The sequence below is a fragment of the Manacus candei genome, unplaced genomic scaffold (assembly GCF_025592945.1).
Source record: "Manacus candei isolate 608988 ecotype Guabito, Panama unplaced genomic scaffold, ASM2559294v1 h1tg000049l, whole genome shotgun sequence".
NCBI classification, from domain to species: domain Eukaryota; kingdom Metazoa; phylum Chordata; class Aves; order Passeriformes; family Pipridae; genus Manacus; species Manacus candei.
Genome location: NW_026138097.1, coordinates 1,946,222 through 1,963,127, shown reverse-complemented (window position 1 = coordinate 1,963,127; position 16,906 = coordinate 1,946,222). Strand labels below are relative to the sequence as shown.

Below are 16,906 nucleotides of genomic sequence, written 5' to 3'. Positions count from 1 at the left end.
AAATACATTACATATAAATGGACTGTGCAATAATCTTGTATCTGTTTTTTTTAGAAATGATGCTTCATTTCTTCAAAAGTGATGCTTCATCTTATAATACATTTTGTACTTTTAAAGTCTTTTGTTTGAAATATATTTTATTGCTCCTTCCATTTGTTATTTGTATTATTTGTTAACTTCAGGAGTAAAGCTTCTAATTCTGAGGAAAAGCCATGCAAAACTTGTGCATTTTGCTATTCATTCAGCTTACAGAATGCATTGGGTATCAGGATTTATTCCTTCAAAGTTTGGAGAAGTCATTCCTGCACAGAAAGACATTAACTGTGAAGCTTGGATCCACACCTATGCCTAATATGTAATATACTTATAACTTGCCACCATCACTATTGTTTTTTTTATTTAGTCTAAAATAGAAGTTTATGAAGTTTGACTTTGTACTGATTCAGGTTTCTTGTGTTTTTGAGCTTTGTCTCTATTAACTTCCTGCCAGAAACTTGGAAGAGATCGATTGTTTTTGGTTTTGGTTTTTGTTTGTTTTTGTTTATTTATTTATTTATTTTTGTTTTGTTTTTGGTTTTTTGTTTGTTTGTTTTTTGTAATAATAACATGCTGGAAGAAAAGTTGAATGTTACTGGCATTATTCCAAATTACTCTTAGGGAACTCCAAACTGGTGAGCTACAGAATGCCAATAATTGAGTATCCCTTATAAAGGTTTCTATTAATTTCATCCATCACCATCAGGTCTTTCAATTACACCTAATTTCTTTTTGGTGTTGGGTGTATCATGAAGTAGATCTTTGATTGCTAATAAACTGGTAGACCTCTGTGTTACTCACCTTCATGAAATTTAAGATACTATCTCCAAGTAAGTTCACCTTTGATTCAGGATTCTAGGTGACTGCAGAAAATACTTCTCTCAGTAATTGCTATTGCTTCAAGAGTGTCTTTTCTTCATGTATGTAACTACACTAGGCAGATAAGGAAATAAAAAGTATCTAGCAAAACAGGGGAAATAGAGTAGTGCTACCAGTTATGGAACTGAATGCTTAGAAAGAAGTAAGCTGTTCACCAGCACAATCAAAGTGTATATATGCTGAATTGGATGTCCTTAGGATAGGTAATACAATGATACAACAAATAAATATGTAATCAGTGTTGTTATCTGACCAAAAAATGTGGTTGTTAAACCTGATGTATGTTTTTGATGGTGCTTTACATAAGCTTTTAATGAGCAGTATTGTATGTTAGACTCGCACTATATTGTTTTGTTGTTAAATATGTTCATAACAGAAAACAAATGTGAAGCACATTACTGTAATTAAGGACTGGAGTAAACCCATTGATCCTTATTTGAAACTGCTGATAAATTTAACTTTACATCATTCCTGGATTGCTTCAGATGATTAGATAGAAATAGAAGTCAGTTCATAGAAATAGAAGTCAGCTCAGCAATGTTCTTTCCCCTATGTCTTTGGGTTTTGCATTTCTTAAGAACATATGTAGTACATTTTTGTTATGTTATTCACTGGCTGGGAAGAAATCAATGGAGAAAAGTATGGAAGCAGTGAGAGAGGGAGGAGACATGCTATATATTATTTTTTAGCATCTGAAAGCACAGTGCTGAAACCACATGCTTCTTATTTGCTCTTAGGTTTTTGGAAAAAACAACAATCGAATGGTTGCAGTTCTTTGAAGGTAGTGGGGTTCCATGTGGCCCGATCAACAATATGCAGCAAGTGTTTTCCGATCCTCAGGTTGGTCCTCATCAAGTCTTTTCTATATGTTGTTTCATGTGTTTTACAAGTGCTGAGTAATGATCGCCTTTTCTGCCACTCAAACCTGATTTTGGCTACTTTAAAATGGGATTTGAGTTATATGGTAGATTGAGTTTAAGCCAATAATATGTCATAATAAGAAATAAATACAGATCCTTAAATGAATTCTATGCTTAGGAACACAGATTTTTTCATAATGAATTAAACCATAGATATTCCATGTCTCATATAGAGTCTGTCTTTCAAAACTGGCTGGTAAAACAAGGAAAGAAATGGTAATATAGTATGTAATTGCATTTTATCAGATAAATATGCAGAAAAGTACCTTTGTTGCTGCCCACAAGTAACTAATTTTCTGTATGAAGTGTGGATAACCAGAATCAATACTCTTTGAAATAAAACGGGCAACTTTTTGACTAAACAGAAAAATGAAGCACAAAAGTCATATGAAGAAAGATCTTAACTTTTTCTTGGCCTGGCAGTTTCAGTAGCTGAAAACACTTCATCTGTGCATCTCTTTTAAATTTTAAATCTTTCACTGAATTATATCTATACTTAGTTATTTACAGTATTTTCACTTTTGAATATCTGTAGAGTTGCATTATCTGCATATTTTCTCATCCCTCCCCTTCTTCTCACCCCTCTGGATAGGTTAAAGAACCCAAGACAAATTATACTGTCTTGAACACTGTAAGAGAGTATTTTATGGCTATTCTATGGTGTTCTGTCTCCTCTAAGTTGAATTTTACTAATGAGAGTAGCAAGAGAAATGATCGATCATTGTCTGCTTATGTTTATAATAAATATGTTTGCTATAAATATTATTATCATAGTCTTAGAGGCATAAAACAGTATTTGTTAGGCTGCTGCAGGGAAAGAAGTTTGTTTTTCTTAAATAAATACAGTCTTTCTCCTTAAAATGATGTAGTATCATGCTGTAAAGTATGCATGGGCCAAATTTTTCACTTCATAACTTTCACAGGCATTAAGGTTGGGCTTTGAAGAACATACAGCAAGACTATTTTACTCAGACTTGGCTGTACTTGGGACAACATTGAAAAAATAGTCTTTGCTTTTTTTTGATGCTGTGAATTTAAACAAGTTGAGTCCACTCTGAAAGAGACTGCTTTTTAAAACACTATATGTCGTGGCATGGCTATTACCTCCCAAACTGAAAAGATGTTAACTTGATTGCCTTACTCTTGTTACAATTCACCTAAATATTATTTTTACACATATATTATTATAATTATATATATGTTATTTATATATACCTGTCAGGTTATTACTTGATATAGTTAGCCCATCCATAAAAGGTATCACAGTGCTTTGCAGTTAGACATCACCATATGGCATGTTTTTCAAAATATTTTTCTGTAAAGGGGCATGCTCATTTCTCTTCTCTTCCTCACAAAACTGCTGAAAAGCTTTGTCTTTTCTACACTCTTCTCTGATATACATGGCACTCAGACGTTGTGTTCTTATTACTATTGGAAACTGAATATCAGTATTTGTGGAATGCTTCATATTATACATTTGTTTCATTTCTGGTGCTGCTTACATCCTTAAGCATTTTCTCACAGGTATTTTCAGTTCAAAGGAAGCAGGGGGAAAAAAGACTGCAGTTCTTTCCTCTTCTTCCTTTAAATATGGAAAACTGTTGATGTTTTAGGTATTGGCCTTGTGTCAGGATGTCTACTTTACATCACTTATATAAAATTAAGCCTCCCACTCTACCATTATGTATCTGAGAGACTATCCAGCAGACAGAAATTTGGAGAGTTGTATATTTAGCCTATTAAGTATATTTTTCTAATTTCTACCTAAATTTTTATTTTGACGGTGAAGACTTCAGACCTCCAGAGTTGGCTTCATTGCTCTAAGTCACTTATCCATATCTTGCATTTAGAGGTTTAGGGACAGTTCAAGCAGTTTTTCACCTTCACAGTTCTTCTGGTTTTGCTGTTGTATCTTGCCCAGTCTCCCTCCACTTCTTCCTTTTTCTGTTGCTGTATAGGCAGCGTGAATCCAGGATAAAAACACATGTTTGTATATAGCTTTGCTCTTTCATAAGCTAGTCTGCAATTTTAGTTTCTGAAACCTTGAAAAACATGACAGTACCCTGAGACTGTCTAAGACTGAGGAAGAAGTTTAACAACACCTGAGAGTCTGTAATCTAGGTATCCTCTGCACTGTGACATCCCAATTGTAATAGGGAAAAACCAGCACCCACCAACAAGAACATAGTGTAATCACAGTAAGATTTATCATAGAATACTTTTAGTTGTCAAGGACCTTTTAAAGGTCATCTACTCCAACCACCTTGCATTGAGCAGAGATATCTTCAACTAGATCAGGTTACTCAGAGTCCCATCCAGCCCGATCTTGAATATTTTCACAGATGGAGTATATACCACTTCTCTGAGCAATGTGTTCCAGTGTTTTTCCACCCTCATTGTAAAATGCTTTTCTATATCTAATCTAAATTGACCCTTCTTCAGTTTAAAATAATTACTCATTGTCCACTCATAACAAGCCCTGCTAAAAAGTCTTACAGTCCTCTTTCAAGTACTGAAAGACCACAATAGGGACTCCCTGGAGTCTTCGCTTCTCCAGGCTGAACAGTCCTAGTTCTCTCAGCCTTTCCTCATAGGAGAGGTGCTCCATCCAGCCATCATCTTCATGGCCCTCCTCGGGACAGGTTAATGTCCTTCCTATACTGAGGACCCTGGAGCTGGACATAATACTTCAGGTGGGGAGGTCATGAGAGCAGAGCAGAAGGGGAGAATCACCTCTCTTGACCTGCTGGTTACACTTCCTTTGATGCATTCCAGGATACGGTTGGCCTTCTGGTCTATGAGCATGCATTGCCAGGTCATGTGCAGCCTCTCATCCTCCAGCAACCCCAAGTCCTTCTCTGCAGGGATGCTCTTGATACATTCATCCTCCAGCCCATATCGATACTGAGGGTTGCCTTGACCCAGGTGTAGAACTTTGTTGAATCTCGAGCTTGTCCAGGTCCCTCTGTATGGCATCCCATCCTTCAGGCCTGTCAACCACACAACTCAGTTTGGTGTCATCTGCAGATATTATATAGCACTGGTCCCAGTATGGACCCCTAAGAGACACTATTTGTCACCAATGGTATGTCTCACTGAGCCATTGATCACCCTCTGGATGTGACTGTCCAGCCAATTCTTCATCCACCAAACAGCACACATTTCTTATATGTAAATCTGAACCCAGTCATCAAGTATAACTTTGTTATAACAGTGCTCCCATTATAATATGATGGTTTTTTACTCTCAGTTTAGATCAGAAAATACATTTCTAAGACGGATGTCACTCAGCTTGCATTTAATAACCATGCATAGTAATACTGCATAACAACATGTACAAACAGCATGATTTAAAATTAAGGAGTTTATCATAACACAGTAATCTGCTTTTCGTTACCATTTGCTTTTAACAATAGCAAAGACTTTAGAAAAACATGAAACCCAGTGATTCTTCACTATAGTCAAACTGTCCTCTGCCTCTAATAGATAATGTTATAGGTTTTGCTATCTTCTGCCATTTTGGGCATTACCAGAAGGTTTGGATCTAAACATTTTATTTACTTTCATTTAATTGACACCATCTTCCTTTTTGATCTTTGAATTTTGATATCCATAAGCAAACACCATTTATTTTAAGTGCAGTCTTGCACCATTAGCGCACTAAGATGCACTGCGTGGATGTCAACAATTGTGTGCTCAGCTGTCAGTAATGCTGTAAAGTGTGTGCTAGGCCGGTACCAGAAAAAGACAGAAATCCTGGGAGGAGGTTGGAATAATGCAAGGGATGGCTAGAAGAAAGTGTAAGGAAATAGGGGGAAAGACAATTAAAGGAGATGACTGAAATGGTCTGATGGAACTCAATTGGCTTACAGGTGAGTTGTGTTTTCAAATTTTATTTTAACTAAAAGGACCTCAGAGCTCTGAAGGCTCAGAGTGGTTTATATAACTTTTTCTATAAACTGAGATAAAACAACACATTTTTTGATCCCAGGACATTTTGTTAATATCGTTAACAGCTTCAATCATACTCCAAGTGAGCTGCCAAAAAACAGGAAGTTTTTTACTAAGTTGGAGTGCCAGGTGATACTGTTTTTTCCATGAATGGAGCGAAACATCCACTTTTCCCACTGATTATAATCTTTTATTCATTTGTGAAGTTAAAATGAATACTACAGGCATTTGTACTGCTAAGTCAATCAGTCTGTGGATAGACGTATCTGTATGCTTGTGCATGTGTGGATAAAAAGGCTGAGAAAAAGAGGAGATTCACTATTTAAGGGAACAGTTTTCTTAAAAACGTGGGTGAGAAAGGAATATTTGTAAAAGTTCTTACAAAATAGTAGAGTATACGCTATTTAAATGAAAATTTATATAGTTAAGCTTTTTTAAACTATTTTTTAAAAATGTGCTCTTTTAATCATGCCAAGATAGTACAAACATTAAAAGAATTCTTAAACCATTTAAAAAACTTGTGAATGACCTCAATATGGTCCCATTTAGCATACCTTGGGGAATATGTGTGTGAAATACAATGTGGTTTTAGGCTTTCCAAACAAAACAAACTTAAAAGAGAATACCATTTTTAATAGAAACTATTCAAATTCTCCCAAAAGATAAAAGAAAACAAAAAGAGGTACGCACTGTACTGAAGCTAAGTATGCAAGAACAAAGATCTTTGCTGATTAAGTGAGGAGACCCAAGGTTGGCTTTTTTTTTCTTTAGAACGTTGCCCTCCCATTTTCACAATGTAATTTCTTTCAAGATTCTTATACAGTGCTCTTTAATTAAATAGCTAGCATATATAAGAAGCAACAAAACAACCCAGAAATACAGGCAGTTTAATAAATTGTTATTTGATGTTTTACCAGATTAAATCCATTCATATTGATGAATTTTACTATATGAATGTTGCCAGCTGAAAATAAAATGAAAACCATGCAGTGGTACTTTCCCCATGCCGCCCCAGCAGTTGCAGTCATACCACACAAGTTGAGTACATCAGGTGTAAGACATCACCCTGATGCATCACTTCTGAGAAACATGGGGAGGGAAATATCGGAGCTGAAATATCACAGCTGGCCCTGATTTCAGCTCCTGCCAAACACCTGCAGACTCTAAAAGGATACCATAACAAAACTCCACCCTGTGGCAAGAGGCCATCCCTTAACAACCCTTCCCTGACTTTGCATCACTATAAAAATTAATTTAACATTTTTTACAGAAACCTTAGTCTTCCTGTCCCAGAAGGCCATTACAGTTCCTTTAGCATTTCTCTGAGTCTGCCTCAGGAAAAAAAAAAGTCATAGTAAATTGAGTATTGAAATATCTGATAGCTGGAAATTATTTGATGTTTTAAGTTTATTATTTGTGGAAACTTATGAAGGTGGTAGGTTTTTCTTATTAACCTCCAGACTGGCTCTTATTTTGGAAGTAATTTCATTTGAATGCATCCTGGCAAAAATTTCCTAGCATCTGGTAAAAGCTTCTACGTTCAGTATTGTGAACACATAGAACAGCAAAAATTATAAAATATGTTGGGTGGTTTTGTATTGTGGTGGTTTTTTTCTTTTTAAATCATGTTATGTGTTTTTATTGCTGGTTTGGGCTTTTTATTTTGTTTTGTTTTGGTTTTTTTTTTTTCTTATATGACTGTATTTTAATTGTTCGTTGAAATAGACTTTTGTGGCCTACTAAGGGCTGTCCCAAGACGAATGAAATTATATTCATGCCCATAATACTGCAGGGAGCTTTTTTACATGTAGAGGTTTCTGCAACTGAAAAGCAGCTGATTGAAGGCCTGAGGTAATACGATGTGTCTGGAAGTAATTCCTAACAGACAAGAGAGAGGAATTAAATTTTGCATGTGTCTATTAAAGAAGTACTAAAACTGGTTGGAAATCTTATGATGGAATGTTTTTACATTTAAAAATGCCAATTCATTGAAAGGAAACATCCGGATGAATGTGGTTAAAATTAAATTGTATTTTGAATCAGAAATTCAGCTCTATTCCTGCCTGTCTTGCTGAGTTGAAAATGTGTGCTGCCTAGCTTTGATTTGGTGTTTTAAGCCAACTTTTTACTTCAATTTTTAAAATCTGTGCAATGAAAAAACTCCACACCACCAGCCATACCCAACCCTTTAATTTTGTCAGGAGTAGCTCTTTTGTACTAAATTACAAATGTTTTTGAGCTTTTGGTCTGTGGGAAATTTATAAAAGTAGATTCTGTTCTAAAGCAGGAAGGATTAAGAAATGGAACATAGTTTGAAGAAGTGAAATGGAAAATCCAGTTACAAGACTGTAGTATGCGATTCTCACATATACAAAATTATGCAGGCTCTATATGTATTATGAGGCAGTTCTATATCCAGATGTCATAAGAATGGTTCAAAATGAGACATCACTTTTATTTTAGTATGAGGAATATTGTAACAGGAGGCTTGTTTTAAATTTTGGCTGCAGTGAGGTCTGGTCCATTACTGTGCTATGTTTTTGTGTGGCCTGCCTCTCTTATAATGACTAGTAGAGAGCTTATAGTCAAATAGTCTTGAAATATGATGGAGTTCTAAATAAAAATGTATATTTATATTAATGACAGGATTTTGTTTGTACACACATTTACTATAAAACTATTGACATAACAAGAAAAATAATGATTGAGGCGGTAGCTTAACAATTTCTATTATGAGGTTTTGTTTTCACTTGCCTTTAACTTTACAGAGTTTGATCTAAAATTTCCAGTGCTGATTGTCTGCTTAAGTCTCAAGTACATAGGAAACACTTCTGGTAAAATGACTGACTCATGGGGAGAACAAGTTTTGAGAAATGTATTTTTTGCCTTATCAACATATTGTTACAACTAGTTTTTCTCTGGGAGCTCTACTGCTCTGTTTTAGAGACTTGAGTAGAAAGTTGACGACAGTGTCTTAGATGTGCTCTTTTCTGCCCCATATTTTTAAGGGTAGTAGAAAAAAGCTGGCTATGAGTAAAGGACTGGAACCCCACATGGTGCATGCAAAAGATATGCTTTCACCTGCTGCCACATTTCTAGTCCTTTATATGTGTTTTGTGAGCCCAAAGGTATCAGCTTTGCTTGAGACCTAGATTACAAATCGTCTAACTATACTAGCTAGAATTGGTTAAGTTTTTCCAATGCCTGAATTTTGATTTCTAAAAATGCCACAATAAATAAGAACAACACCGACACGAGAACTCACCACCAACTTTCTTTACTGTAGGAGAACCTCTAATTTGTATACATTGTGATATTTTTAAATCAGGTAATGTCTTTCTGCTGTACTCTCTTCCTGAAGCATGCAGGATAGACTTGACTGATCAGTAGGAGGGTGTTTAGTTTGTTTTTTTAACCAAGTTATTGTCTGTCAAATTCTTAATTCATTTGATTCCAAGTAGGAAAAGTAGTGAAAGAGCTAAGGAGTTCCAAAAATATGGCTTCATTTTTATTGAAGTTGAATGCCAGACAGGAACCTCTTCCTGCATCTGCCACACAGTTCACCCATGGTTTTGGATAAGTCACTTCAATCAGAATATTAAAAGGTGGTCATTACATTTGCACACCTCATGTTTTGAGTGTCTGCCTAATGATACCATATGCAAAATATGCAGCAGTGCTGAGTTCTCATGGATGTTAATGAAACTGTTTAAAGTATTGCTTGAGCACTTAAAAATGTAATATTGTTAAAATAGCTGAAAAGCCTAACATAGTGGTTTTATCCTTAGTTTTCTCTATATTTTGGTTTCTTAGCCATGAAATTGTGACTCTGATAAGCAGTGTTGTAAAGACATAGTAGTTATGCTTCTGGAAAGTATAACTTCTAATGTGAGAGCACCAGAGAATTTGGGAAATTAACTTTTTTTTATCGTGTGATTTGAGTGATGTATATTCAAATAAGACCTGGAGCAACACCTTATGAGAAATAAAACCACTTTTGAATATTTTTACTGAATGAGGAAGGAGCCTGACAGGAAATAAGTCAACCATGCACTAAGATTGCACTGTGTTTCTTTTGTGCAAGCAAGAAAATGATGCTTGGTAGCAGCATTTTTACTGTTCTCTTTTCTTTTAAGTGTGTAGATATATGAATGGTAATATACCACCTAAGGAGTCTTTCTGCTGTGCCTTTTGCAATCAAATATGTCTATCTTGTATTGGCCTCATAAGCCACCAGCGTGCTTGTAGCAAATGTGGATAGAGCCTTCCTAAATCTTCGTTCGTGAAGCCTGGCCATGATATGATGTTTTTGGGTAATACTATTTGCATGGAGAAAAGAGGGATCTGAGTATTTGTTGGTTATGAAGAACATTAAGTTCTAAAAAAGGGACCTAACAAAGTGCTAAACTGTGTTTAAAAGTTACATTGCAGTCATGGCTGTTCAAAGGCATGAAGAGTCACCTAGCCTTTTTAGGCATTTCCTTCCAAAAGAGACATATCAAAAAGCCATACTTAAATATGAAGCAATGAGCTGTTTTTGAAACTTCACAGTCTTTGTTAGGCCTCAGTGTTAGGAGCCTATGATGCACATCCCTTGTGCCTCAAACTCTTGGATTAGTTTCTGTACTTGCAGGAGATGCACACTGGTTCTCTAACCTTGGAGCTCATCAAAGTGGCATCAGTTGGTTTCAAAGAATTTATATTTGGTGTCTCACTTTACCAGAGTATACTCAGGATAAGGCCATATACTTTAAGATGTACTGAGCTGGATGATGTGTAAGTTCTGAGAAATCCCTCACAGAGCGTGAGCCCAACTCTTCTTTCTGTTTGTATAAACTGTGTAACTGTGGGGTCAAATGAGAGTTTTTAATTAACCCGTTTGTTGCATTTATCTAAAGTTTGAGGAGTGTCAAGTCTATAACATGTATGGGAAGGAGGAAAATACGTCTCTCTCGTCAATTTGTCTCTTTCAGACGAAGAGAGTTTATATGCTAAAGTAATTGATTCTTTAGAAGTTGGTTTTATTTTTTTTTTTAATCTGAGCATTCACTGAATCATCATCACAAAATAATGGTGAATTTAAATAGGTGTTCTTTGCTTTCCCCATAGTATGTAAATTGTGAGACTATCGATGCCTGCTGGTTGCCCAGCTCAAGTATATCAAATCAGTAAGAAAACACCATTGTTTTAAAATATTTTTCTTAAGTAGTTGCGGCTTCATTTACTAAGCAAATTTGTAGTAAAATCACTAATAGATACTAGGATTTCAGACTAAATTTTAGACATGCTTCAGTATATAACTTCCTTGAACAAAGGGTTGCTTTTAAAGTTTCTTAGTATATTTTTATGTTTTCAAAATTAATTGCCACCTAGTTTTCTTGGAGTTCATATGAATATAGTTCAGATATTTTTTTTTCTTTCTCACAGATCATAAGGACTAGATTTTATCATTGGTCTTTATCACTTATATTGATTACAAACAAATCTATTTATAAGTAGTGTGGTGAAGCTTTGTTGGGTGAGTTAAGTTTTGTAGGCGTGAAAATACTAATGATCTTCTGGAGAATATGTATCTTACACTTTTGAATTTCTCAAATGATAGTAGCTGCAGATGATGATACACATATTCCAGCAAGGGAGAAAATAAAATGGAAAATCCAACAACAAAAACAGAAACTGCAAATCAGTCTTAAGGTATCATTTGGTCTTCAGATGCTTTACCTGAGTGTTCAATTTCATTTAAAAATCTTAGCTCAAGTCATGACTCTGGCCTCTCATCCTGAAATTACAAGATTTCCTGCAGTCTTCAGCTTAAGTTCATGTTGGAGTCCCACTCACTGCTGATAAAAAGGTGATATTTTCATGAGATGCTGACATGTTCATTTTACATTCTAGTTATGCAATAACATTTAAAAAAATATACTGTTTTAGTTTTATGACTCTTACTAACAAGGAAGAATATTTGAGCCATGAAAAGACAAGTATGTAGGCTGAGTAGGAGTGGGTATTTGAAGATCTACATTTCCAACCACCACAAAAAGGCATTAATTAGTCAGGCAAGCTTTCTCTGTCATTGCCATTTTCTTTCTCATTGCTGACTGGTTTCATGTAGGTTTATAGTATGATTCAAGTAGACAGTTTGTGAAGAAGCAGGAAATACTTCCTCACTGTGCATTGCCAGTAAGGCCAAGAACATAAGCATTGTTTTAAAGAACTCATCCTAAGTTTACAACTGCCTATAGCATTTGGATGTCAACACTGAGCAGCCAGCCACATGTTGAAATTTTTCTCACACAATTTCAGTTGGCTACTTAGCAACTGTATCATTTAATTATAACAATTTAAATCAAAAAATGTGTAATTTTGTAGTATATGTTTTAAGGGTAAAGCTTCTATTGAATTACATATAAATCTTGATTAATGTTGTTCTTGATCTGGGATGTTTTTCAAAGCTTCTTTGAAACCCTGAAAAGCAATTTAGGCTTATTGTTCATTAAAAAAACCCAAACAACAAAAAACCAGATTTTGATCAGATTTACAGGCAGAACTTTGGGACGACACAACCAAATTTTAATTGTTTAGAATTACACCAGAAACACCTCTGAACTCACAGAAGAAGAAAATTTATTTATATTTTTATGTATGCCTGTAATGGCCTATTTAAATAAATGAAAGATTCACTTCAATGTGAAGGTACTGTGTCAAAGGTGATTAATGGTAGTATTAAATATGGAGATCCTGACTCACATGCGAAAGAAGACAAGGAGAATTCAGGAGTTTTGAGCCAAGTTTACAAATGGCATGAGAAAGACAAAAGGATAAATTGAGATGCCAAGAAGATGGTATTTACACCGTGGATACCAGTTTAATTTCTGAGAAAAAACAAGAAGTTAAAAAAAAATCCCCTTTAAAAACAAAAACTTCTAACAGTTCCTCCCTGTTGTTTTGCTACCAATGTTGCAAACATTATACTCATCATCTCTGATGAACTGTATGGATTCTGGGAGTCTTGGGAGTCAGGCTAAAAACCTGTAAGGGCCAGTTTGGTGGGTTGCCATTTCCATGAGCTGGGTTTTGGAGAGAAGCTTCTGCTAAATGTAGTCTGCTTCCTTGACATGGAGCAGGCAACTGAAATGCATCTTCCTACAGTCCTCGGGTCACACCCAAAGTAGACATGAGCAGAAACACCATTTTGTATCTGCATATCTTGTTCTTTCAGATACTGTATTTGCACAGGTTCACAAATGAGAAAGAGGGAAGTTAGGATTTCTCTACTTCCTGTAGAAGTCCTCAAGACTACTCATTTCTCTAAAACAGTTGGTCTCTGTGCCAATCATCAAGATACAAGCTTTAAGATTTAGAGAAACTCTTTAAATCAATTATGTAATAACAGATTTTGTAAAAATCTCCCTCTTCTTTCCAATACCTGTGAAAAATTGTGAAGTCAGAAGAGAAGAATATTTACTGACAACTTGAGTGTGCAAACACCACCTCCCTCTTCCCCCCCCCAATTCTTATGTTGTGATGGTCCCTTGGATTTAAAGGGCTTAGGTATCAGCCATCTTTCTATGACTTTACTGAGCTGGTTTGGGATATGTGATTTGCTCATGTTGAGAACTGCAATAGCAAATTGCACTGTCCATTTTTTCTTCTTTTATGTACCTTGATACTGAGAAGTGTTGACAGTGTACAGATGCTGTATTCCTACTACTTTCATGGCATGGCTTTTTATCTTTATGTATTTTTCTAACTATTGACTCTTTGTTTTTGACATTTCCCTTGTGAATCTAATATTAAATCTGGAATCCGTGTTTGTACAATGTGTATTTTCTGGATGTTGTATTTATACCCAACTTATCCTTTTACATTGAATATACTAGTGGAAAATTAAGATGCAATATTCTGATATGGCTTCCTCTCTGCCCTAAAATTATATATCTTAAAAGAGTGATACTTTGCATGGTGAGCCCTCTTGATTGTAAGAACTCATTGGGTTTTTCTGTGTTACTTCTTATTCTTAGGGTGTAAGAATATGCATTTAATAGGAATGTATACTTGAGGATTTTGTAAATCATATATTTTGAAACACAGAATATATGTTCTTCATACAGACTGATTGTTCTTTAATTGTCTTTTTTCTCTGTCTTAAGCCCTAACATCAGTAAATATGCTAAAGTAAATAGCTGCTAAAGCTAGTGTCAGTTATAAATGTGAGTTATTAAAGGAAGGTGACATTCAGTGTCTCCACAGTGAAATTTCAAAATATTTGGAAATTTCAGTAACATGCTTTCATGTCTTTATCCTCTGAATCTATCCTTTCAGAACCTAAAAAAATGGCAATTATTCTCGGCCAAACAGCTATTATAATTGAAATTAAAGGCACAGCAAGACCAGGACAATTGCTAATCAAGTAGATATTTAACTCTATCCTTTATTAGAAGCAGGTTTTAGAAATAAAAGCAAATTATGTGTTCTTTTGACATGTTTGCTATTGTACAAGACTTTTCAATCCATGTATTTTTCTTATTTTGGAGGAAAATACACACTCTCACTGTGTATATTTTACTCCATTTTTTAGATGAGTGATGGAAAAATAAACGTGAAATAAAAGCATGTGGAGATAGTTTATATATTTACAAGTCATCTAGGAGAGGATGTAGAAAGAAGTGTTACTGTCATTTCACATTACAAAGCACTTTTTTAAATTTCTTGGCTTTTTAAAGTGAATTTTTGTTTTGAACATACCAAATTCTGTGGTTACAAACCTTCAGATGCCTCAAAAGGAAAGACAAAAGCACTCATTACATTGTAGTTGTACTCACTTTGAGATTATTGTCTTTGCATCAGTTTGACCTGTGTCAAATCAAAGGAGCAAAAACCAGCGCTGTGGTCTTAAATGGTGTAGCTGTCTAATTGTCCATCTAAATAATCTCAGAAGTCAGTAGCGTGATGGGTGAAACTGAAATGATATTTATTTAGGTATGAATATGGTTTGTATTTGGCTATGTCCTGAATTAAAAATTAATATAAAATATCACTATCCAAGCCATGTGGATGTTAAAAAGACAACAAAGTACATTAGATAGCGAGGGGTTTGGTTTGTTAATTCACTGCTTCTTTTTTTTTTTTCGGATGAAACTGCCAGTGGGTAGGTCAACCTTTTGGTGAGTAGAAGTAAACTTCAGTGTGAGTATTTAACATTAGATCGCAAATTCATTTGTAGAGGCTACTGTTTTATTGGAGGGGATGTGGAGACTTTAGTGCTAATTACTCTGTCTTGACTTCTCAGCAGGTGACTGCAGAAGCAACTAAGAAGTCTTAAATAGATTTTAGGTTTTTAAAATGAAGTATTTTTCCTAGATTTGTGTCAGAAATGTTTTTTACTGCATTTTGTACACATTATCCAATTAAATGAGAAGAAATGGATGTTATATCAAAGTACACAATCTATACATAGCAATTAAAGGCTTGAAATTTATATATAGAGAGAATGTAATTAGGAATTATTTCACAAATTATAGAATAAGAGAACATAGTCTTGTTGCAGAGGAGTCTTTCCTGCTGCTCTGTGTGGTTACTTAGTAAAACATCACATTTGCCTGAAGTTCTGAGTCAAAAATTGTATGTAAAGTACATTATAGCTTGATTTAAATGGATTAGGAATGATGAAAGAGAATAAAGAAAATGTGAAATTTGTTCTTGCCTAGAGAACCTCAATTTCTTTATCTATGCTTGCGAAGTAAGTTATAATCTCCTCAAAGATATTATGTCCCAAAATCCTGTTTCATGTTTAATTTTAGCATTTGCTCTAAGTCTCCAAAGAGGTTTCAGAAGGTAAAAAAAAGTATGCATAGGGAGATTGCTGTAGCTGATAATAGACATCATGTTTTCTCTGTTTAGTGACTGCATGTTTTAGTTGGTTCAGTTAAATGGTGAAGGCCTCCCTTTTCACTCCCCTGTATTGGAGTCATTGCAGCTGTTCTCAGGAAAGTAAAATGCTAAGTATGTTTGCTGGCCTAATAATGTTTTCTGTTACCAAAGCAAAGATTTTTTTCCTAATGTGTGTAGCCTCGTCCTGATATGTTCTTTTCCTAGCAGAGAAGTATTTGACAGATAAACACTTCTTCACTGCTTTCTTGAAAAACTGATGTATGGGCCTGACTCTTGCTCCTGTTAAGGAAGCACAGCTTAAAAGCCGTTTTGTTTTTGGTTTGGTTTTTTTTTTTGTATTCGGTCTTTAGCTTTTGCTTTTTCATACAACAATTATGCTACAAAGAATGGGGCTAAGACTTTTTTGGTGAATCATTCACTAGAAATGTGGTTCTGCAACAGATAAAATTATTTGTAATTTGTATCAAATTCACTGACTAATTTTAAATATTGTCAAAAGTTTAAATGTGAACAGAGTAAAGAGGTGATGAAGCTTTTATTTTGTTTATTTATTTATTTATTTTTAATATATTGTATACTGGATCAGAAGTGAGAGCTGAATAAATGCTTCCCTTCACTCAGAATGATTATCACTGGAATATGTTATGATACTCTGTTATGATTGTGATGCTGTTAAGTTGGGATTTTTTTTTCCCCATAAAGAGAATGATATCAGTACTGAGGTTAAATTAATCCAACTCATTGATTTTTCTGATCCAATGAGCTGAAAACTGCAAGATCCCCACCAGCTACTTTGGAAAAGTGTAGCTGGAAGAAAGTCTATCAAAGGAGTCTGGAAGTGGTTTATGATACAGATACATACATAATTGTCTTTGGTTCAGTTAGAACATCTCAAGCAGTCCAAACAGAGATCTTTTCTTCTCCACACTGAGGAGATCTGAGACTGGCTAGTAATTATTCATCCAACTTTGGTGTTTAGAAACTTTAGAAGTAACTTCATGCCAGATGTGAAGTTCATCTTTTTAATAAAATATTGCTTACTTATTGCCCCAAATATATTCAGAGCTGTTCGGACTTTCCATATTCTTTGGAGGATTTGTGCCGAATTCTTGATTTTTTTTTATAAAATCTACTTTTAAAACACAAATTTTAAATGAAAACTTGACTTTCAATTGGAAAACCTGACTTCATAATCCCCCTTTTTGTATTGTGGAAGTAATATGTAGTTT

The 16,906-nt window shown here is 34.8% G+C and overlaps 1 protein-coding gene across 6 annotated transcripts in view; it reads left to right on the top strand.

Moving 5' to 3' along the window:
• SUGCT (succinyl-CoA:glutarate-CoA transferase) overlaps positions 1-16,906 on the top strand; it is a 312,501-nt gene that overhangs the window by 129,953 nt on the left and 165,642 nt on the right. For 5 of the 6 annotated variants that reach the window (XM_051798766.1, XM_051798764.1, XM_051798763.1 and 2 more), the window contains one exon: positions 1,653-1,755. The exons of the other annotated variant lie outside the window; for it this stretch is intronic. In XM_051798766.1, the coding sequence (XP_051654726.1) occupies positions 1,653-1,755 (103 nt within the window). The remainder of the gene's footprint in view (positions 1-1,652; positions 1,756-16,906) is intronic. 6 annotated transcript variants of the gene reach the window in all.